Below are 24,012 nucleotides of genomic sequence, written 5' to 3'. Positions count from 1 at the left end.
GAAGCTGAACCTCTAGATGGATCACCTCAGTCTCACTGCTGATGCAGGGTAAATGTGGCTCTCACTGCAGCTCAGCTCTTGGGCTGACAGACTGGGGGTGTGCTGTGAGACACCGCGAACGAGCGTGGAACGGGGGTATTCTCCATGGGAATGGCGTGGAGATACCTGCCATTTGGGCTGGCTCATCTCAAAGGCAAAATATTTGCTCATCAGGTAACTGTTAGCCAGGGAGTAAAGCCCTTCCAGGGATGGAGGGGTTAGCTGCACCCGGAGAGAGGCTGAAATGTGTTCTCCAAAGGGGTGGAAATTCCTCCCCTTCTGTTCAAAACCGGGGGTGAGGTTAACACTTCTTATCGGGGCAGGATTCCTTGGGCCCTGGGAGCAGCCTGCCTGATGGGATGCCATGATGCCGGGAACAGGAAGTATCCATGACAGCACAGTGAGTTGTCAGGTGTACGCCAGGCCCCATCATGGTGGCATCTCATCCCTAATTACATCACAACAGCAGGTGGTGCTGGTTACATGCAAAGGACACTTGCATTCTAACCTCGGCAGGCAGGGCCGGTGCAAGGAAGTTTCGCGCTCTAGGCGAAACTTCCACCGTGCGCCCCTCTCCCCCCAGCCCTGTGGCAGCTCCCCACCCCGCCCTGAGGTGCACCCCTCCCCTCCCCCTCCCGCGGCAGCTCCCCACTCCCCCCGGCCCGGGGAGCCGTAAGGCAGCTCCCCACCCCAGCTCACCTCTGTTCCACCTCCTCCCCGATCATGCCGACCTGCTCTAATTCTCCTCTCCCCACAGGCTTGCGGTGCCAAACAGCTGATTGGCGCCGCAAGCCTGGGAGGCGGGAGAAGTGGAGCGGCCGCTGTGCTGGGAGAGGGAGTCTGAGCTGCACGTGTCAGTGCGCCGCCGGCAGCCCAGCCCAGGAACGCTGTAAAAAAAAACTGGGGGTACTGTTTTTTGACGCCCCCAAATCTTGGCGCCCTAGGCAACCGCCTAGTTTGCCTTAATGGTAGCACCGGCCCTGTCTGCAGGATCAAAGGCTGATCCCCCTGCAGTTCCCTGCCCCCACAGCATGTTCTCCCTCTCGCCTTCTGCCTCTCCCGGTCACACACGCTCTCTTTGCCCTGCACGCGCGCTCTCAGCCTGGGAAATGCTTTCCAGGCCTTGCCATGGCTGGATTCCCTGCAGAGGGCTCTAACTAAAACACCAACAGTTCTACAATCTTTCAGCCCTGCCAACCCATCTCAAGGGAGCTAATGGGATCCGGAGGACCCATGTCGAACCAGCCCACCTGCACAGGCCAACGGGCTCTTCCGCATCCCTCAGAGAGCCCCTGCAGGGAGAGGAACAGAAACGCTACAGCCAGCTGCTCTCGGGTATGGCAGGAGATTACCAAAGGTAATAAAGCAGAAATCAGCGCTCCTATCCTGGAGGGTTGAATTACCTCCTACTGAACACAACGAGATGGAGCCACATGTGCTCGAGGGTTGTAGAGGTTGGACACCCTGGCTAGCAGGGGACATAGGCTTATACTAGGATGGCTGCTGATGACCCCCGGTGTGTTAAATGGAGCGGTTTGGTCTGGCTTATGCATCACTAAGAGCACCACAGAAATCCAAGTCCTCTCTAAGATGTTCAGTCCCATCTAGTCCATCCCTGAAGGGGTGAGCGTGGGACATTCCCTGCGGGGCTTGGGCTGGTCTGCTTTGAAGTGGCTCAAGTGAGGGGGCTCCTACCATTTCTCCCCATGCACAGACACTGCTCACTCACTCCTGGCCGGGAGGTTCCTGGGCAAGAAGTTGAGCCAGACAGATGCAGCAGCTTCCCAAGGTCACAAAAGGAGCGTGTGGCCAAACCAGGACTTGAACCCAGTTCCCCTGATGTACAGCAGGGCTAGCTGGCCTCCCTTTGCCAGCACACTGTATCCAGCTTTTCCATAGTGTGTGAACTCAGTTCGTACCTAGGGTTGCCAACCCTCCCAGTTTGGCCAGGAGTCTCCCAGAATCGGTTTCGGTCTCCCAGAGGCTACTGAAGCCCACCCGGGAGATTTTAGACTGCTAAAAGTCCGGTGGCGCAGCGGGGCTAAAGCAAGCTCCCTACCTGCCTTGGCTCTGTGCTGCTCCCGGAAGCAGCGACATGTCCAGCAGCGGCTCCTAGGAGGAGGCGTGGCCGGGGTGTGTGTGTGTGTCTCTGCGCACTTCCCCCGCCCCGATCGCCGACTCCGCAGCTCCCATTGGCCTGGAATGGGGAACCGCAGCCAGTGGGAGCTGCAGGGGTGGTGCTTGCAGGCAGGGACAGCGTGCAGAGCTGTCTGGCCGCTCATGAGCCTAGGAGCTGCTGCCAGACATGCTGCTGTTTATGGGTAAGTGCCGCCTGGGTGGAGCCTGCACCCCGCACCCCCTCCTGCACCCCAACCCCCCTGCCCCAGCCCTGAGCCCCCTCCCACACCCAAACCCCCTGCCCCACGCTCAGCCTGGAGTCCCCTCCCACACACTGAACCCTTTGGTTCCACCCCCCAGCCCAGAGCCTGCACCCCATCCCACACCTCAACCCCTCCCCCCTGTTCCAGCCCAGTGAAAGTGAGTGAGGGTGGGGGAGAGTGAGCAACGGAAGGAGGGGGGCTGGAGTGAGTGGGGGGCAGGGCCTCAGAGAAGGGGCGAGGCAGGGGTGTGGCCTTCGGGAAGGGGCGGGGCAAGGGTGTTTGGGTTTGTGTGATTAGACAGTTGACAACCCTATACCTGCAGCACACAGCTTGATAACCCTTATCTTGGCCATCCACGTTAGTGGGAAGTGAAGCTGCCTCTCGTGTTCATACCAACAGCTAGCTCTTTGAAACACTGAGGGCTGGATTCTGCCCCCGTTACTCATTCTGAGTAGCACTTTATTCCATGAGCAGCCCTGTGCGGTACTACTCCGTGTGAGTCAGCGAGACAGAATCTGTCCCTAAGCTATCTGTCTTCATATCCTGCAGCAGTGAGTTCCACAGGCTGCCCACGTGCTTCCTTTATCCCTTCTAAACGTGTGGCCATCTCACTGAGCGCTCCCTTGCTCTAGTGCCACAAGATGGGGTATGTAAGAGACTCTGATCCATCTTCTCTCTGCTCTGTGATTTCATAGCCCTCCTCTCACTCTCCGCTTTCCAAACTAACATGCCCCAGATCTCATCTGTGATGCACAACGTCACTGAGTGAATGAGCCGACTGTGTGTCTCTTAATGTTTTTTTGAATGAGATCCTCTCATGGGATCCCCCACCTCTATTACCAGCCACCCTTGCCTGGATCTTTGCTATCTCTGCCGTGTCCTGTTGGAGATGGGACGATGAGGTTGTTACCACAGGTTTAGAGAATGGCTATTGTCCTTCTTCTTTATTGTTCTTCATCCTATTGTTAATACAACTGAACCTCTTCTTGGCCTTACTGACTATGAACACAGATCAGACACCTTCCCTGAGCTGCTTTGCTACTTATTGGGTATGCGGGAAATTAATTCTCCTCCTACACAGGCTGGGTCAGCGTCCACCCAGCTCTTGCTGGTTCCGCTGGCCCCCTGCCTGCCGTGTCAGAGGTTAGGACTGCTCCCACGTTACTAGTTGCCCCTTGCAGATGCTCCCACCGTGAGCTCTGTGCTGCTCTGTGTCCTGGAGAGGGATTAGGCGGAGAGCTGATGCTCAGCAGACTGGGCTGGTGGGTTATGAAGCTGGAATCAATGGGAAGGCTTTAAATACTGACACACTCGGCCGCTCAGCTGTGATTAACAAGCCAGCAGCTGTCGGGGAGCCTGACCTTGGCCGTGCGGCCGCCTCAGTGCAGCATGGACACGTGTTCTACAACGTTAATCCTGACACGCGAGAAAGAGCTGGTGCATGCTCTGGCATCTGCGTGGCCCCAGGGGCAGCCAGGCTCCAAGAAGGGAGGGCTGGGCGTGCTGTATTCAGTGGTGTACCCCACCCGCGGTCAGGGCCCCTGTGGCCCAGCTCCAGCCCCAGCCAATGGGGCTCCCGTCGTGTCCCACAGCCAGCCAGATCACACTGTTGGGGAGGGCTCTCCTCTCCTGTGTTTATGCCTTGGAGGTGGTGGTCACCTGGCTGGGCCACATGTGCTGGGCTCCCCCCCGTAGGTTTCCTGCACGCTCAGCTCTTCCCCTGCTGCTCGGACCAGGTCGCCCTCCTCCTCCAATCCCCTCAGCCACACCAGACTCTGGCTCCCAGCCGTCAGCCTCCAGGCTCTGCACCCGGGTGGGCCCTTGCTTAGCCCCGTCCTTTCTCTCCCCATCTCCCTCCCCCGCTTATGCCCAGTGCCTGAAGTGGGCTCCCACCCCCCATTCCCAAGGCCTGCTCTAGGACTCTACTCTGACTCTCTCCCTTGCCTGGGGCCCACCCCAGGCTTGGCTGGCTTCACCCCCACAACGCTCAGAGCCAGGACTCACTTCCCACTCCCCCTTGCACCAGGGTTCCCTGTGTGAAGGGAGGGGGGTCAGGAACCCTTACCAGGAACATGAGGGTCTTCCAAGCCGGTGGGGATTTTCCACTGATCGACCTGCAGCTTGAGGGCGTTGACCTCATCGATATCTCCAGGCACTCTGTGCAGAAAAGAAACCCCCACAGATTTCAGACTTGGTCCACGGGGGGTTACAACTGGATGCTGAAGGCCATTTACCCAGTTACTTTGGCTGATGTTATAGGCAGAGTCTGGAGAAACACTTAGATACCTCAATGATGAGCACGTTAAACATACTGCCTGCCTGAGTCTGTAGAGAGATTGAAACAATAGCTGAGAGAGGGGAATACTACCTTCATCAGATTAATGGTATGTTAACTCTGAAACTTAGTGATGACAACAGTCCACTTTCAAACACAGAGACCAGAGGCTGCCCACGTGGAACAGTGTGCACAAAGGCGAGCATCTCACGTGCATTATTATGGTGCCTGGGCACATACATGTTGTGATTGCACACACATGGCTATTTAGATACCTCACTACTATCTGCGTGTGCAATTGCACGTGGATATTGTGGTTGCAGGCGCTGGGAAAGCACCTTGTATAGCTCACTGCTGTCTGCACAGATTTGCTCTAGGACTCCTGCTCCTCCAGCTTGGGAACACATGCCACTAACTGGCAGCATTAATTATTTCCCTGCTGGTCACTTGAGCACAGCCATCCAGCTCTTTGGGGGCTATCAGAGGATCTCGGGTATGTGGGTGGGGTTTGGGATTGTGGGAGGAGCTTGAGTAGATGGTCACTGCATCACACATACAGAATGGGAAGAGACTGTCTAGGAAGGAGTACGGCAGAAAGGGATCTAGGGGTTATAGTGGACCACAAGCTAAATATGAGTCAACAGTGTGATGCTGTTCCAAAAAAAGCAAACATGATTCTGGGATGTATTAACAGGTGTGTTGTGAGCAAGACACGAGAAGTCATTCTTCCACTCTACTCTGCTCTGGTTAGGCCTCAGCTGGAGTATTGTGTCCAGTTCTGGGCACCGCATTTCAAGAAAGATGTGGAGAAACTGGAAAGGTTCCAGAGAAGAGCAACAAGAATGATTAAAGGTCTTGAGAACATGACCTATGAAGGAAGGCTGAAAGAATTGGGTTTGTTTAATTTGGAAAAGAGAAGACTGAGAGGGGACATGATAGCAGTTTTCAGGTATTTAAAAGGGTGTATAAGGAGGAGGGAGAAAACTTGTTCATCTTAGCCTCTAAGGATAGAACAAGAAGCAATGGGCTTAAACTGCAGCAAGGGAGGTTTAGGTTGGACATTTGGAAAAAGTTCCTAACTGTCAGGGTGGTTAAACACTGGAATAAATTGCCTAGGGAGGTTGTGGCATATCCATCTCTGGAGATATTTAAGAGTAGGTTAGATAAATGTCTATCAGGGATGGTCTAGACAGTATTTGGTCCTGCCATGAGGGCAGGGGACTGGACTTGATGACCTCTTGCTGTCCCTTCCAGTCCTAGAATCTGTGAATCTATGCTATGTACCTATGATGCACTGGACCTCATCCGAAGAAGTGGGCTGTAGTCCACGAAAGCTTATGCTCTAATAAATTTGTTAGTCTCTAAGGTGCCACAAGTACTCCTGTTCTTCTTTTTGTGGACCTCAAAGTAGCACTATGTCAATATGGTTGTGATATTTCATACAAAGCATGCCATGTAAGATACCATATGAAAGATCATGATCTGCTGAAACTCATTGTTCTGTCAAAATAAGTATATCGTCCGTGTGTATGAAGTGATGAGAGTTTGCTGCATGGTTGTTATTGAAACAGGCTGTGAGTTTGGGAGATGCCCAGACCTAACTCTCCAGTGGCAACAAAAGAGGTGACCCACACCCAAACGAGCATTAAGCGACCAGGGAACTGTAAACAAGAGATTTACAATTCTGTAGGAGACAGTTGCACAAGCACCACACAGTGAGGACTCAGCAAGGCCCCTCAGGACATGCCTGGGCCAGTATCTCCCCTGGGCCATGAATTGAGAGTATAAAATAGGGACAATGGCATCACGAGACCACCTCTCTCCTCCCTCACCTACGCTGAAGGCAACAAGAATAGTGGGGAGACAAAGACTTTGAACTGAGGAGATCGGTTCCAGGCGGAGAAGGAAATTCAGCCTGTGTACTGAGAACTATAACCTGCCTGCGACATCCAGCGGGGTGAGAAAAGCTGTTTGATCCAAATCTTGCTTAATCTAGTAGAGTTTAGGATTTAGACTGATTTTACTTTTATTTCTTAGGTAACTATCTCTGGCCTTTATGCCTACCACTTGTAATCACTTATAAAGCTATCTTTCTGGAGGTAGTAAACTTATTTTAATGTTTTATCTTTACCAGTGAGTTTGTCTAAAGTGCTTGGGGCATCTGCTCAGATTACAAAGGCTGGTGCATGTCCCCTTGACGAAGTGGCAAACTAATTAATGAGCTTGCATTGTTCAAGAGAAGATCTTGAGCAGTGTAAAATGGTACATTTCTGGGGTGCAAGGCTGGAGGCTGGGGGGATTCGCTGGCGTTTCCCTGTGGATGGTTCATGAGTGGCTTGGAGAGCATTCATGCAACGTAGCTGGGTGTGTCTCTGCATGCTGGTGGCTGAGGGATGACAGCGTCTGGAGGGGTTTGCTGCTTGTCACTAGCAAAGCATTGGGCGAGACAGCCCAGGCTTCAGAGTTAAGGGGGCACGGCGGTTCCACAGTTCCAGGTTGTACCATGGGGGTCCCGTCACAGTACCCCCTGCACAATTTGACTCCTCTCTCTGAGCACCGGGGGAGCGGAGCTGAGCCTGTGTGGGAAGCTGTGTAAGAAGCCCTCTATCAGCTTGGGACGGCTGAGACCTTGCTTAACAGAGGCGGTTGCAGGTGTGGCGTCGGGGAGACAGACACGACAGAGTGCAATGGACAGGTACATTCCCCTGCAGCCGCGGACATCACGCTGAGCCCGTGGGGAGGGGGAGGGCTTCATGTGGCTCAGCAGCGACCCCTCTGGCCAGCTGAGGAGTGTGGCTAGGAAGATCCCTTCAGCCTACAAACAGGAGAACCCCTGGGGGGATGCTCTTGGCCTCAATTGGGATGTGAACGATGTCTCAGAGTCCAGCGGCCAGGACAGAGCCGTGACTAACACACAGCAGGGCTGATAGTCCTGGTGAAATTCACTCCCCTCCCCCTCCCAAAGGCTGCAGCAGAGGATCCGGCGCACAGCAACACGTAGGAGACACTGACAATGTTACTGCCTCACTGCCTGGTTTCTCAGCACCTTTGGTCACTGCCACCCAGTGGTGGCTCAGGCTCAGGTCACGCCAAGGGAAACCCACACTTTGGGGGTGTCCCAGTCCAGGCCCCTCTCTGTCCACAGGGATACACTGGGGCTTACAGCTAGCCCAGACCACCAGGGACCACATGGTTCTCCCCTCAGCAGCACCCCCACACTGCGGAACCCCCCCCAGAGGGGAGGAGCTGGGGTGGCCTGTGAAAGCAGAGGGGCTCTTCTGTACCTCCTATGCCCAGGTGCCCTTTCCACTGCATGGCCCCACAGGAGGGGCCCTCTGGAAACGTGCTGTCCATGATCACGCTTTGTCACTGACAAGAGAGGGCCCCACTGCTAAGGCCTGTCATTAGGTAGACAGTGGGAGAGCAGGCACAGTGGCCTTGCACACAGGATGTGTTACAGATATCACAGCTACATCTTGTTCAAAACAATGACAACTGGTGAACGACTGAGTTCCTGGATGGAAGCGTTAGAGCCTAGATACTGTGGTGATGGGCAATATAAAAAAGGAAACAAGGGAGAGAGAGAAAGTACCCGGGGCTCAGACCATGCCATTGATTGCAAAGGTTTCTTCTCTGAGGCTGTGGCCTGGGCCAGGCTGGGAGGGGAGATGAGCAGCTAGCAACAGTCCTGCCTCGGTCATTGCTTCTGTAGTCTGCTCAGGGACAGCCAGACCCAATGCTGTCATCTGGCTTTGGAAGTGTTACGTCGCCCCTCAGAGAATGCTCTAACTGCCTGCTCCTCGAAGTCACACTGCGAGGCAGAAGTGGCCACAGCACAAGCCACAGTGCTCCACAGTGCAATCTGTGGCCATCCCCATCTTTAGCAGAGGTGCTGCTAAGAAAAACGACATGTCCCAGCATGCAACACTCCCTTCTAAGGACACCCCCCCCCCCCGGCCCCTCCTGGACTATTAAAGAAGCAGCCAATTGCAAATTCTCCATTGGAAGCGAATGCCTGGTGTGCAACTCCCTGAGAGCTGAAGTGTGCAAGAAGGGTCCAAGTCACAAGGCAGCATTACCTGAAGATGCCCTCGGTCTGGTCTCCATTCAGCGCCAGCACTTCCTCAGACAGTCTGGTTTGCACCCAGGGGAGCTGCCGATCCGGGTACCTCTCCTTCTGCATGTTCATGATCTCCTGCAGGGAGCTCCCGAACATGGAGGGGCTGAACACTGCGTTCTTTGCATGCCGGATCTCCTCAATATTCGGCTTCTTCAGGCCCTGCAAGAGATGGAACCAAGACAAACATGAAGGCCCAGAGATACATGCCCAGCCGTTACTCACACAGGACTCGCCTCGGACAGTAAGCACCAAGAGGTCACTATTCACTGTCAACGACCATTTGTCTTCTTCCCTCCGCACGTACACCAATCACAAAGGAACACAGCGCAGCTCACAAACGCTCCGAAACTGCACCGAAGCAGACCCTTGATCAACTGCTAAGAGATCACATTGCAAAGCCCAGGGCCCAGGCACACGGAAGGTTTTTAAAAGGCGAAGAACTTTAGCAAGTCACAACCAATTCACACCCTGCCCCAACGCCCGGCCCGGCCCGGCCCGAGAGAGCTGCCAAATTCCACGGTCCTGCCATTTCCCACCCGTGTGTTCAAACCAGTCACATCTTTGGAGCAAGCGTGTTTTCTCCAACCCTCCTTAGTCTTGAAAACCGCAGAACCATTTTGGCTCAAATTTGACATACATAAATAAATAAATAATAAATAAATAAAAATTGCTGCCGGATAGCGTCCAAGGCCTCTTGCCGTCAGACAGGGAAAGTCTTCAGTCCGATGCGCACGGCCCCTGGGAATGGAAAGCCTTGTGCCACGCTAACTAGAGGTGGGCTCTGTGTTCTCCTAAAAACAAGTACAGTAACATCAGCAATAAAAGCCCATGGCGCTGCTATAGCACTCTCTCCATACATCCCACAGCGCTTTACAGAGGAGGGGAAGGATCATTAATCCCAGAGCTGGGGAAACCGAGGCACAGAGCGGTTAAGGCCCACACTTTCAGACTTAGACTCTAATTTGGGGTACCTGACTTTAGACACCTAGTCTGGGCCATCCTTACCCATATGCAAAGTACACAGCTGCGGAGGGCACCAGGAAATTTGGGGCACCACATTTCCTGGAGCCCTGCACAGCTGCGTGCTCCTCCAGCCCCTGCTCCGCCCCAGCCCCACCCACACTCTCCTGAGGACTGCAGCAGGGCTGGGCCTGCACTCGCTGGCGGCGGGAAGTGCAGTGACCAGCCCCAGCTGTGCCGCCGGTGAGTGCTGGGGGGTGGTTCCCCCTGCCCCCCAAGCCAACCCCACCCCCCTGCGGAGCCTGAGGCCAGCCCCCCTGCTCCCTCCCGCAGAGGCCTGGCCCCCCCCCGTGGGGGGGCTGCGTAGGGCCCCAGAATTGCTAGGGACGGCCCTGCACCTGTGCCTGATTTTCAAACATTTTGAGCACCCAGAACTTCCACTGAAGTTCAATGCAAACCTCTGACTACTAGGCCGCTTCTAATCAGCTACCTAGGCACAGAGGGAGAGGCCTCACTTTAATCACCCCAGTGTGATCACTTTGGCCTATAAACACTAAGCCGACTCAGAGATTTATGGAGTCTCCAACTCCCCGAGCTCCTCCCTGCTCTGGGTTTAGACCAGGGATCTCACACTCAAATCACCGCGAGGGCCACATGAGGACTAGGACATTGGCCTGAGGGCTGCATCACTGAAACCTTTTCATACAACGATACAAAAGTATAGTCAAAACTAGGACTTCTTCTTTATTTTTAGATCACTGAAGATCTGCTGGCTAAGCCAGGGTGGTCTCTTGCCAGACTTCCTGTCTTTCCTACGCAGTGGGATAGTTTCCTCTTGTGCCCTTAATAATGTCTCTTTGAAAAACGATTTCTGCACTTTCGGTGAAGGGGGAGTGGTCGGAGCACAGGACTGGGAGTGAGGGGCCTCCTCCTGGTTCTGATGATGACTCTCTGTCTGACCAGTTGCACAGAGGGTCTCTGAGTGCTTCACAAACAAACAATTAAGCCTCACACACACCTTGAGAGAGAGAGGATCTATTATTCCCACGTCTCGGAGACCCCCAGGCACAGAGCTGCGCAGTGGGTTTAGACCAGGGATTAGACCCGGGGCAGCAGCACAGTCGGGAATAGAGGCCGGCTCTCCAGACTTCCAGACGCAGGTTTTAGCCACCGGCCCATCCTTCCGGCCAAGCCTCCCTGGGCGAAGGTCTGCTTTGGGGATCTAGGTTCCCTTTGTCTCCCGTTTCACCATGGTGGCCTCTGTGGCCCTATGACCAGTTAGGAGGGGACTAAGCGGGGGGGCCAGTTGCAGTTTCTCTGTCAGTGCAGCGGCATTGCCATCCCTGGAACGAAATCGCAGGCTGGGCCCCAGGGGGCATTTCCTGTTCCCCAGCAGTTCACTGCGCCTGTCGTCTGTCTGCCACTCGTTGTACAGTCGCGCCCTGGGAGCCATGGGAACCTGCGCCTGTCATCCGGCTGCCACTCGCTGTACAGCCGCACCCTGTGAGCCATGGGAACCTGAGCCTGTCATCCGGCTGCCACTCGCTGTACAGCCGCGCCCTGTGAGCCCCGCGAGCCTTCGCCTGTTGTATGGCTGCTGCTCACTATACAGCTGTGGCCTGTGAGCCCCGGGAACCTGCGCCTGTTGCGTGGCTGCCACTCACTGTACAGCCGCGCCCTGGGAGCCCTGTGAGACTTCGCCTGTCGTCAGCTGCCGCTCGCTGTACAGCCGTGCCCTGGGAGCCCCAGGAGCCTGCACCTGTTGTGTGTCTGCCGTTTGCTGTACAGCCGTGCCCTGGGAGCCCGCGCCTGTCGTTGGCTGTGGCTCGTTGTACAGCCGCGGCCTGTGAGCCCCGGGTGTCTGCCGCTCGCTGTTCAGCCGCACCCTGGGAGCCCCGGGAGCCTGCGCCTGTCGTCCGGCTGCCGTTCGCTGTACAACCGCACCCTGGGAGGCTACAGAAGCAGCAGAGGGGGCCAGGAGCGGGGAGAACTCACGTCAATGGGCTCCCACCTCCTGTGTTCTGCTGGATCCGTACCTGGAGGCCAGACGGGGCCATACAGGTCAGTCTGCAAAGCTCTAAGGCTGGATTCTCTGTGAGCAATCTGAGGGGGTGGGAGATGGGTCCCCGCTGGCTGCAGGGCCATCTCGAACCAGGTGGTTGGTGTTTCTCCTGCCCACTCACTGTGGGAGGTAGTGTGGTCTAGTGGCCTGAGCAGACTGGGAGTCGGGGTCCCCCAGCTCCCTATGGAACTATAACGTCTGTTCCTCAGGATCGTGACTGGAGAGGAGGCAGCAGGGGCGCGGTTCCCTGCTCTCTGACGCCAGAAGAGATGGGAGAGGCCGCCCGCCCCCAGTGTTGTCGGCCGGTCTCCTCCCACGGGTACGGTTAGGCCGGGCGCTCCCGCCCACAGTGGCTGCTTAGGCTGGGAGATCTGCAGGGAGTCTCTCTCTCCTGCCACAGCTCCTGGGAGGGCAGTGTCGTCGCGGGTCACGGCCCATGTGAACTCTTCCCTAACTGAGCTAGGAAACAGGAGAACCTGCCTCGCCTGTTGGAGCCCTGGGGCTTGCTGCAGACACTCAGCATCTCCCCGCGGTCACCCCCATGAGCGGATTCGACACCCAATGCGCACGAGCACCCATGGCATGCCAGCATTCCCCACCACCCGCCTCCGGACTGCACCGCACCAGCCACGCAGCCAGCCGCGGGCAACGGCACAGAGCACGGTCCTTCCTGACCTCTCTTCCCATCTGAAGGATGCTCCCCGGCCAACACACTCACAGCTTCCTTTGGGTGACAGGCTCTCCCTTCCCGAGCCCTCTGCATCTCAGCTCCCCGCTCATCTGTCCTTTGTGCAGCAGTCTGGTTCTACAATCCATCCGTCCTTGGTATTTGGTAATCTCTGATATCTATGCACTGACAGACACACGTCCCACTCTATTTGCGCTACATTGATGACATCTTCATCATCTGGACCCATGGAAAAGAAGCCCTTGAGGAATTCCACCATGATTTCAACAATTTCCATCCCACCATCAACCTCAGCCTAGATCAGTCCACACAAGTGGTCCATTTCCTGGACACTACTGTGCTAATAAGCGATGGTCACATGAACACCACCCTATACCGGAAACCTACTGACCACTGTACTTACCTACATGCCTCCAGCTTCCATCCAGAACACCACACCATCCATTGTCTACAGCCACGCTCTAAGATACAACCGCATTTGCTCCAATCCCTCAGACAGAGACAAACACCTACAAGATCTCTATCAAGCGTTCTTAAAACTACAATACCCACCTGCTGAAGTGAAAAAACAGATTGACAGAGCCAGAAGAGTACCCAGAAGTCACCTACTACAGGACAGGCCCAACAAAGAAAATAACAGAGCACCACTAGCTGTCACCTTCAGCCCCCAATTAAAACCTCTCCAGCGCATCATCAGAGATCTACAACCTATCCTGAAGGACGATCCCTCACTCTCACAGACCTTGGGAGAAAGACCAGTCCTCGCTAACAGACAGGCCCCCCAACCTGAAGGAAATACTCACCAGCAACCACACAGCACACAACAAAAACACTAACCCAGGAACAAGAACAGGAGTACTTGTGGCACCTTAGAGACAAATTTATTTGAGCATAAGCTTTTGTGGGCTACAGCCCACTTCATCGGATGCATGTACTGGAAAATACAGTAGGAAGATATATATATATACAGAGAACATGAAACAATGGGTGTTACCATACACACTATAAGGAGTGATCAGTTAAGGTGAGCTATTACCAGCAGGAGAGAAAAAGAACTGTTTGTAGTGGTAATGAAAATGGCCCATTTCCAGCAATTGACAAAGAGATATGAGGAACTGTAGGAGGGGGAAATAAGCATGAGGAAATAGTTTTACTTTGTGTAATGGCCCATCCACTCCCAGTCTTTATTCAAGCCTAATTTAATGGTGTCCAAATTGCAAATTAATTCCAATTCAGCAATCTCTCGTTGGAGTCTGTTTTTGAAGTTTTTCTGTTTTTTTCTCTCCTGCTGATAATAGCTCACCTTAACTGATCACTCTCCTTATAGTGTGTATGGTAACACCCATTGTTTCATGTTCTCTGTATATATATCTATATCTATATCTTCCTACTGTATTTTCCACTACATGCATCCAATCAAATGGGCTGTAGCCCACAAAAGCTTATCCTCTAATAAATGTGTTAGTCTCTAAGGTGCCACAAGTACTCCTGTTCTTTTTGCGGATACAGACTAACATGGCTGCTACTCTGAAACCCAGGAACCTATCCTTGCAACAAAGCCTGATGCCAACTCTGTCCGCATACCTATTCAGGGAATACCATCATAGGACCGAATCACATCAGCCATGCCATCAGGGGCTCGTTCACCTGCACATCTACCAATGCGATATATGCCATCATGTGCCAGCAATGCCCCTCTGCCATGTACATTGGCCAAACCGGACAGTCTCTATGCAAAAGAATAAATGGACACAAATCTGACATCAGGAATCATAACATTCAAAAACCAGTAGGAGAACACTTCAACCTCTCTGGTCACTCAGTAACAGACTTAAAGGTGGCAATTTTGCAACAGAAAAGCTTCAAAAACAGAATCCAACGAGAAACTGCTGAACTGGAATTAATTTGCAAACTAGATACCATTAACTTGGGCTTGAATAGAGATTGGGAGTGGCTGGGTCATTACACAAATTGACTCTATTTCCCCATGTTAAGTATCCTCACACCTTCTTGTCAGCTGTCTGAAATGGGCCATCTTGATTATCACTACAAAAGTTTTTTTTCTCCTGCTGACAATAGCTCATCTTAATTAATTAGCCTCTTATAGTTGGTATGGCAACTTCCACCTTTTCATGTTCTCTGTATGTGTATATATATATTCTTACTGTATGTTCCATTCTATGCATCTGATGAAGTGGGCTGTAGCCCACGAAAGCTTATGCTCAAATACATTTGTTAGGGCTGGTCTACACTGGAGGGGATCGATCCAAGATACGCAACTTCAGCTATGTGAATAGCGTAGCTGAAGTCAAAGTATCTTGGATCGAATTACCTGGGGTCCAGACGGCGTGGGATCGACGGCCGCGGCTCCCCTGTTGACTGCGCTACCGCCGCTCGCTCTGGTGGAGTTCCGGAGTCGACAGTGAGCGCGTTCGGGGATCGAGATATCGCGTCTTAACGAAACGTGATATATCGATCCCAGATAAATCAATTGCTACCCGCCGATACGGCGGGTAGTGAAGACGTACCCTTAGTCTCTAAGGTGCCACAAGTACTCCTGTTCTTTTACGGATACAGACTAACATGGTTGCTACTCTGAAACCCAGCATTCTGGCCAATCCAGCTATAGCATTTTAATGGGCCCATCCCCACAGCATCTAGGCGGCTTCTTGTTCACATACACACTGCTCTGTCATCCCAAGGACACCACAGTGAATCTCTGCCCAGGAGTTCCAGCAGTGCTGGTTACCGCCAGCAAAAGCCACCCAATCTCTCCCTCGGAGCATCACGTCTCAGCTTTTAACACCCCTGGTAGTCTTGTCACAGTTTGAAAACTCTGTGGTGGCGCACGGCCTACCTGACTGCTGACCTGCTAATAACATCTCAGCATCCTAGAAGGAAGTGCCTCCCTCATGCCTGCAGCCCTGGTCCAGTCATCCACCTTGGCAGGCCACAGGCAGCATTGGAAGGAACAGGTGTAAATTCGATTTGGAAGGGGATTGCACGAGTGGAGCAGAGTGCACATAGCCCTGAACTAAGGCACCCAAGCCCTGCTTTCAAACACCTACTGACACATCCTGGGGGACTTAGGAAACCGCTTGCTTTCTTTCTTTCTTTCTTTCTTTCTTTCTTTCTTTCTTTCTTTCTTTCTTTCTTTCCATGAAGGATGTTTGCAGGAAAATAGGATCTTTGTTGCTCAGGATTTCACCTGCTCTAGCTGCTTATCCCCAGTCCTGACGTACTAGAGTGTCCGGCGGGCGAAGGGGACTATTAATATTACTTGCATAGTGGTAGCTCCGAGGAACCCTCATGATGGGCCCCTCTGTGCTAGGCTCTGTACAAACAGAACAAACAGATGGTCTCTGCCCCCAGGAGCCTCCCCTCTAGGTGGCCAGGTGAAGAGGGCTTTAGGAATGGGCAGAGACAACAAGCAGCACAGAATTTGTACAAACAATGATCATCTTTCTGGGCTATTGATCCTAGGGGGAGGAAGAGAAATGCAGAAAGGAGCCGAATCCATGTCCCCCTGACCCTTTTAATGCCACTCAGCCTCTGCCGTTACAGTGATCACATGAGGCACCAACTAAGCCCCGATGGGACGTAAGTGGGGCCCACTGCATGGGTGAACGTCAGTCATAAGCTTTATGTTTCTTGTGCAGCTGGAGAGGAGGCACGATCGAATGACTAAAGCACAGGACTGGGAGTCAAGGGACCCGGCTTCCAGTTCCAGTTCTGCTGCCCATGCGCTGTGTGACCTTGGTCAAGTCACAGCCCCGCTCTGTGCCTCAGTTTCCCCATGTGTCAAATGGTGATAATGATAGTGAACTTCCTCCAGAGGAGGCTGGGCTGGGGGCCTCAATTCATTGTCCATAAAGGGCTTTGAAAGACTCAGTGGAAGGGGTTAGAGAGATGCAAAGGGTTATTTCTTAGCTCTGCAAAGGGCACTGGGACACAATTAACGCAGAAGATGTTACACAAAGTCCAGCTGTTGTTGTACATTTCCCATGAGGTGTCAATGACCCTTTAAGTTTGGTTTCCAGGGAGCACTTGGAGTTCACATGCACCCTCCGCTGCCCTGCTCGAAAGCTGTTGGCGACGCTCTTTCTCAGCTAGCGATATGTTTATGTCAAGCTCTGCGGCGTGTGATTTCCCCCCTCTCCCTGTTCCAGGTTTCTCCAGACGGTTTGAGCATTATGCTGCACATTCTCTCATGTGCTGAGAACCGGTAACTACAGCCATTGGTCTTCACGAAAGAGCAAGATCAACGACTCATGTTCCTTCCGAGAGGCAAACCGCTGCAGTTCCGCTACTTGGGAGATTAAAAGCAAACGCGGAGTTAACATCAGGAACAGAAACATTCACCGGAGAAAAGCAGAGGGATGGTAAGATAAGGGGCGGCTCACAATGCTTAGCAACAAGACCCCTGGCTCATCTAATGTTAAACAGAGAGGCGCAGCACATGGAGACTACAGCTCCCAGCATGCACCACTCCAACCTGAGTCAAGCGGCAGGTTGCTTGGCTCAAGGTGAAGCACTGCATGTTGGGTCCTGCAGCCTGCATGGGCCGTACCGAAGGTGAGCCATTTTGTGGTGACTATGCGCTACAGCCGCCCTGTCCCTCATGGCGAGTAGTGTCTTGCTCCAGGAGTAACCCCACTGAAATAAACGGCACCACTGGTTCAGCATGCTGCTCCTCACCATGAGTGAAGGTGGGAGAGTCTGACCCTATGGGTAGCCCTCGGGGCCCTGGGTAGTCAACCAGGCAGCCCTCAGCTGGCCAAAAGGAGCCCTCTCCCCTATGCTGTGGTTAGGAGAATGCTCCATCCTCTGCTTCGCGTGGGGAGCAATGAGTCCATGGAATGAAAAGGCTCTTTGACGGCGAGACGCTAGATGCCACTTCCTGGCCCAGCGATGGATGCCAGTCACGCAGGGAAAGCCCCCCAGAAGCTGTGAGTGAGATTGGCCTGAGCTTTGTATTTCCTGGCGCTGTGCGTCACTGTCTTGAGGGGACACCGACAAGCTCGACAGGCCCCAGACTTAACACATCTCTGTTCTAGTCCTTGTGATTCATTTTTTGTGTTTCGCTCCAAAATTAATGCTTCAGCACAAGCCATGTCAGCTGCCCAGCGCTCAGATTCTACACTCACAGACTTTACGGTCAGAAGGGACCATTATGACTGTCTAGTCTGACCTCCTGCACAACGCAGGCCACAGAATCTCACCCACCCACTCCTGTAACAAACCCCTGACCTATGTCTGTTACTGAAGTCCTCAAATCGTGGTTTAAAGACCTCAAGGTGCAGAGAATCCTCCAGCAAGTGACCTGTGCCCCACAGCCAACCCTACAATAACAAAGCAGGAGCACAACCCCTAAGAGCACCCCTACAATAACAAACCAGCGAGCACCAGAAGATGAGGGACAAGTGAGCGAGGGAATGGGCTGGACGCTTGTGATGGGCAGTTGCACACCATCGGCACTGCACGGATAACCCCAGGGAGCTGGAGCTCAGTGACATGCTGTGGTAAGGAGGGAGTACAGCCCCTGGGTTTTCAGGGAGAGCCTTAATACCCCAATGAGGGTATCGAATTTCCCCTCCCAGCCCGGTTTAAATTCTAACAGGTGGGTCCAAGCTGCAGAGGTCCAGCTCCAGGTTCAGCTGTTCCCAGAGAACGGGGTGTCTGGATTTGGGGGCTTGGTTTAGGCCGAGCTGTATTTAAAGAGCTGGGCTGTGGTTTATAGAGGTCCATTATAAATCCTGTGCTGGAAACGCTACTTACGGTTAGGATGGAAACGCAGGAGATCACCGTGGGCACAGCACATGGCCTACCACTGGTTGAGGTTTTCCATCAGCCTGTTTCCACAGACTTTGCCCTTTTGACTTTGCCGTGATGAAAGTCCCAGCCAGCGCTGCTGGTAGCCAGTAACAGAGCGAGAGGGCAAACGGCCTGCGCCCCCTTCGGGAACAGACTCCCCGAGCAGTGCAATGCAAACCTGGCTGTAACTCCTCCTCACAGAGAGCAGGGGATTCCTCTGATCATCCAGCCCTCCTAGCAATCACCAGCGTGTCACCGGGAGTCTGCAAGCTTCAGCCCCAACGAGTGCGAAGGGCTTGAGCTCCACTCCTGCCCAGGCTGTAAACTCCACAGCAGCCGAGATCTGCGTCCAGCCCCGGGGAGCTGAAGGCTGCCGGTAAACTGGGAGTCAAAGAACCAAAGCCCACAGACTCCTGACGTATGGAGCCAGGCTGGACTGGTGTCAGTCCGCACAGCTCTGGAGAGCCGGGCGTGTATTGCACACCACAGATACACTTCGAAGCACCACAATTACCCAGGTGGGAGCAGGGCGGTGCAAGAGGCCCTGTCGGAATCACCACCAATCTCTCGCTCTGAGTGTGAAGAGGCTGCAGGCTCAGGCCCCCGCATTGCTGCAATCTGACTACGGCCTCCCTCCTGTTGAGTAGTAACTTACTCTAGGAGTAGGGTGACCATATTTCCTAAAGAAAAATTGGGACGGCTGGGGCTCGTCTGAGCTGCCCTCTGCCACCCACGGCTTGGGCTGATCCCCCCGAGTCCCCTCCCACCTATGGCTGGGGCTGGACCCCCTAACTTCCACACCACCTGGGGCTGACCACCCCGAGATCGGCACCGGCTGGGACTGAGCCCTGAGCCCCACTGCTTGGCACCTTGCATCGCTCCCTTCCCTCCCCCTCCGTGAGGTTCCTCTGCGCCCCCAACTCTTTTGGTAAACTGGGCGTTTGTTTGTTTGCTCTTCCCTACTGATCAGTTGCAAAGAACAAATGGGACAAATGTAACAAAAGTCAGGATGACTAGGACAGAGCTTAAAAATGGGACTGTCCCGGCCAAAATGGGACATATGGTCACCAATCTAAGAGTAACCCCGTTGATTTCAATGGGAGTTAGGAGCCTAAATACCTTGGCCTCTGGGCCTCAGCTCCCCATGGGTACAGTGGGGGTAACAGCACTTCCCTCCCTCTCAGGGGGCTGTGAGGATCAGGAGATGCTCAGATGTTCCGGTGATGGGTGCCAGATGGACTGGGCATGATCCCGCTGATGTACCAAGTCCTGCTGGACTCAGCGGCTTGCGGGACTGGGCCCTTCATGAGTGCGATGGCTTCCTGCTCAGCAGTCAGAACTGAGTGGGGACACTCCTGACCTACAGATAACTGACTGTTCGGGTTAAGAGAACTGGTATTTGAACGCTGTGTGAGCTCCACAAACCCATTAATCTGGGCCAACCTCTTACTGTACGTGACTCAAAAGCTCTCTTTCTAAGGCCTGGCACCCGGTTCCAAAAGCAGACAAGAGATAGTTCAATATTGGCAGGAGACTCCCAAGTCCCCATATGCCCCAAGAAGACGTGAGTGGCTGGGAGAGGCAGGAAGAGATGACAGACCCGAGCCATGGTGCTGTGCTGATGGAAGAGGAAACGCACTGAAATTCAGCGAGCAGTTGTCCAACTGGCTCCAGGGCAAAATCGTTAGAGACGCCCTCAAAGCCGCACACCCGGCACTACGCCGCCATTGCTGATGTCACAGGAATCCCGTCGACAGCAGATCAAAGCAATGCCCTGAAAGGCTTCCTGGGGAGCAAGGCCAGCAGCCGAGAGCACACGTTTGCTGGTCTAGTGTGAAAAGAAAACCTGCAACCACTCTGCTCAGCACAATGACTATTTTTGGGGGGTGGGAGAGAATGTGAATCAAAACTCCACTAGAGATGGGCTTGGAGTAACCCCCCAGATCTGGACCCCCCCAAGCACGGGATCCAGACTCAGCCTCCCCCCAGGCTTTGCAGCTGGACCCTAGTTTGGCGATCAAACCAGAGAGCCAAAGTCCTCCCAGCTTTAGGGGGCTTTCCTGAGCGTACCATTGTGCGGGCAGGACGCTGACGCTGCCGGAGCGTGCTGGCGTCTGAGCCGTTCTACAGAACTGAAGGCAAAAGGACAAGCCCCGGCAGGCCGTTTATTCCGAGCTCAAAGCCACCCATTTTGTTTTCAGCTGCTGCGCTTTGTTTCCAGCCGGGGCGGCTGTTCCTTGAATCAGTTCTGTGTTTGATTTCAAAGGTCAACAGGATATTTAACATAAATCAGCCCTTGATGGCCGGAATCATGACAAATTTCATTCTAATTGCAAAGGCCTCGTGTGCAGCGGAGCTGGCTGGATGTCTGTATGAAAACTGGAGTGTCCTTCTGCTGAGAAGGATCCCTCAGAGAGCCTCATCAACAAGGGCTCACACTTCCGCTCTTTCTGGGTCTCCAACAACCACTGCTCAGTTTGCCAACCACAATGTATTGATTTTCTGAAGTCCTACAAGCTGTCCCGGAGGCACAGCCTGGCACATGACGCCCAAGCTGGATTCTTTCCCCTCCATGTGTCAGTGGCCAGTCATTCTAGTCGCAGCAGCTGTTACCCAGTTATCATCAGAGGCTGGGGGGAGAGACGGAAGCAAGGCAGCCAAGTCCCCAGTGTGTTAACTCCTCCAAGTCTCGATTAGTCCTGAATGAGCTGGGTTGACACTGATTTCAGGGGGACATGGACAGCCTGGGAAGAGCTGGGCAGGATCAGTGCTAAGGGACTGCAGGAGCGGGACCCATCCACTTAGTTAACAGTGCTACAAAGAGGCACTGACATTGCGCACACTGGCCAGCTGACCAGGGACTGACAAGAGACCAGGCCCTCAGCGAAGCCATATCCGTTTGCAACTGGCTCTGTCTGCTCTAGTGATGGACACGCTTACAAGCCTGCAGCACCTTTGATGGCAGAATGAAGACGTCACACCATACGAGTGTGAGCAACGGAGAGAAACAAACAAACGGGAAAGGACTGGACATCCCGCGAAGATGTTATGGCAATGCTCAGGGTGCCCGAGCTGCTATCGGTGCTTTGCTCTTCCATAGCACTTCCCCTCGGAGCTCTTCACAGCATGCACAAGCCTCCCGGGAGGCAGGGCAGTGCGATCCACTGACGGCGAGTCGGAGTTCCCATTGCATTACCATAACAGCTGAGAGAGACGTTCAGGACTTCCCAAGTCCCATGTTTAACTACAAAACCGTCCGCCCTTGCGGGGCGCTGGAAGGCAATGACTGCTTTGTGTCTCACTAGAGGCACCTTGGCCTGGTGGCCCTCAGGACTGACTGTACACGACTGGGTAACCATGGATGGTGCCGGTGTTTGTGGAAATGAAGGGGCCTCTTCGAGGAAGGTTAGCGTGGCCATTAGCACCTGCAAATTGCTCTGGTGATGCTTCCGCCATGAAATCGTTTCGTATCCCAATGTCCTAATGACAGCCCCAACCCATCTATTCTAGGTAGAGTCTGGGCATGCTGCAATTACTCGAGCACATTATTTGATTCCTTTCATAAATGAGTTTCAGGCCTGGCCAGCATGCCGGGACAGGCCTTGTAAAGCTGGCCATGACCTAGCTACGCACAGAGGCCAGCTGTCTATTCTCGTCCTTTGAGATCTTTCCGTGGACCGGATGACTAGAAAACGCCCATTGGAAACCATGGAGCTGCTCGCTTTCGACATCCTTGCTCTTGGGCTCTTTCAAGGTCTTTCTCACCCACTGGAGTTCAGATGCCAGCTGTGGCAAGAAGAGGATCCTACCTTCTGGGACACGCAGCCAGGTTATATCCCTGTCTCCCACCGGCTGATCTTATCACCCAACAGCTCGGCATTGGTCACGTGAAGGTTGGATTACTGTAATGCAGCCCAGGGGAGCTCACTCAGCAGAGAGGTTAGTCAGACATCTGCAGCTGGCTCACAAACTCCTCTCCACTTTGTGCGCTAACATCCTCGTGCTCCGAGCGTGCCTCAGATCACATGGAATGGAGCTGGCCCTCAGCCTGCAAAATGAATGCTACAAACATCTACAATCACATAAATGTTTGCAGAGGAATTTAAAGGGCTGGGGAAAAGTGCCACGTTAGCAGCTCTGGGGACTGAGCAGGGAGAACATGGGCTGAGTCCTGACAGACCTTCCATACACACACCGCACCAGTATGCTTCACCCGTGCACTGGATGGACCACCACAAAGGGCAGAACAGCTCAGCCTCTGTGGCCTATTCATTGACCTTTCTGCTGACACTGCCCACAAGGGAGCTAATGGTGCTAACAGAGATGGTGGCTTCTGTGATGTGGACTCCTGCCACTGAGATCTGGATGAGACCCACCAAATTCATTCTACCCAACAGACGTCAGATGGCAGCTGCTGGACACTCTCACCTGGATGGGATTTGACCCCACGACACAGAGAAGAAATGCTCTGCACCCCATTGCTATAGGCCCATGACACAGAGCCCCTGTGACTTGTTTTTATGAGCATAGTCATTCTCCAGTCCGTTGCTAATAGCTCACAGATGTACTTCAGGTTCCTGCCTGGGTTGATTTTCATGGATGCTGTTTGTAAATGGGGTAATTCAGAAGGGCATAGAATAAATCAAATCAAAACTGAACTGAAGAGTGGGGGCCGTGCTACGGGCCAGACCCAGGAGGCCCAGTTCTCATCATCGGCACTCTGGGATCTTCAGGGAACACAATTTCCTGCCTCAGATGTGCCTCTTATCAAGGCTTGAAATTTCCAAGGGAAAGTTCAGGTTGGATAGACCCTAATCTTGTTTTTTCACATCCTGGGGAACCGGAGGAAGCAGTGAGAATTGGCAAGGGCAGACTTTCAATTATTGCATTTTATTTATTTATTTGGATTTTTCCATTTGCGCCTGCCTCATGCCGTCGGTGTGTTACACGCATTGGACACACACACACTTTACCAAGATACTGAACAGAGCCATGAGATCTGAAACACAGGCCTCCTGGACAGTGTCCCCTCCCCACCCCCCATCGGCCTGGCTTCCACTAGAACCTCCTCTTTTCATGGCCCACTCACCCCCAGCCCCCGCCAATTTCCCAGTATATACCTGGGCAAACGGGAATCCTCCAGCCTGTTCAGAAGGTCACTGGATCTAGTGAACCAAGGTGGGCATCAGCTCAGGTAGGTAGGACCCAAACCGATCAGGCACTGCTAGTTCACCCTCAACCCCTTGACCTCCCCCACATACCAGCTGACAACCAGTGCCGGTCCCAAAGCTCATATGTCACATGCTCTTAGCAATAGCTGTGATTTCCAGATTGCTGGAAAGTGTGGCGCCATATGGATCCCATTCCACCAGCCCAACAGCAAGGTGACAAAGGCATAGAGATATGAGGACCCAACTGCCTTGCTAGGTACAGACAGGTGTGGAGAAGAGTAGAAGGCACTAGACAGGGACTCCTGAGGCCAAGATCCTGTTCCTAACTCTGCCACTGACTTGCTGTGTGAACTTGGGCAAGTCACTTCCTCTCTCTGTGCCTAGACCAGTGGCTCTCCAGACCACTGGCCCCCCTTCAGGAGTCTGATTTGTCTTGCATGCCCCAAATTTCACCTCGCTTAAAAACTACTTGCTTACAAAATCAGACATAAAAATACAAACG

General features: G+C 53.5%; 1 protein-coding gene across 1 annotated transcript in view; it reads right to left on the bottom strand.

Annotated features, from left to right (window-relative positions):
* Positions 1–24,012, bottom strand: part of ARHGAP39 (Rho GTPase activating protein 39) — a 210,074-nt gene that overhangs the window by 21,371 nt on the left and 164,691 nt on the right. The window contains exons 5-6 of the mRNA XM_034763742.1: positions 8,775–8,974; positions 4,486–4,577 (exon numbers count right to left, since the gene is read on the bottom strand). Of these exons, the coding sequence (XP_034619633.1) occupies positions 4,486–4,577; positions 8,775–8,974 (292 nt within the window). The remainder of the gene's footprint in view (positions 1–4,485; positions 4,578–8,774; positions 8,975–24,012) is intronic.

Source organism: Trachemys scripta, chromosome 2 (assembly GCF_013100865.1).
Source record: "Trachemys scripta elegans isolate TJP31775 chromosome 2, CAS_Tse_1.0, whole genome shotgun sequence".
Lineage (NCBI taxonomy): Eukaryota > Metazoa > Chordata > Testudines > Emydidae > Trachemys > Trachemys scripta.
The sequence above is the reverse complement of the archived record's forward strand: the minus strand, read 5'-3'. Positions and strand labels throughout refer to the sequence as shown.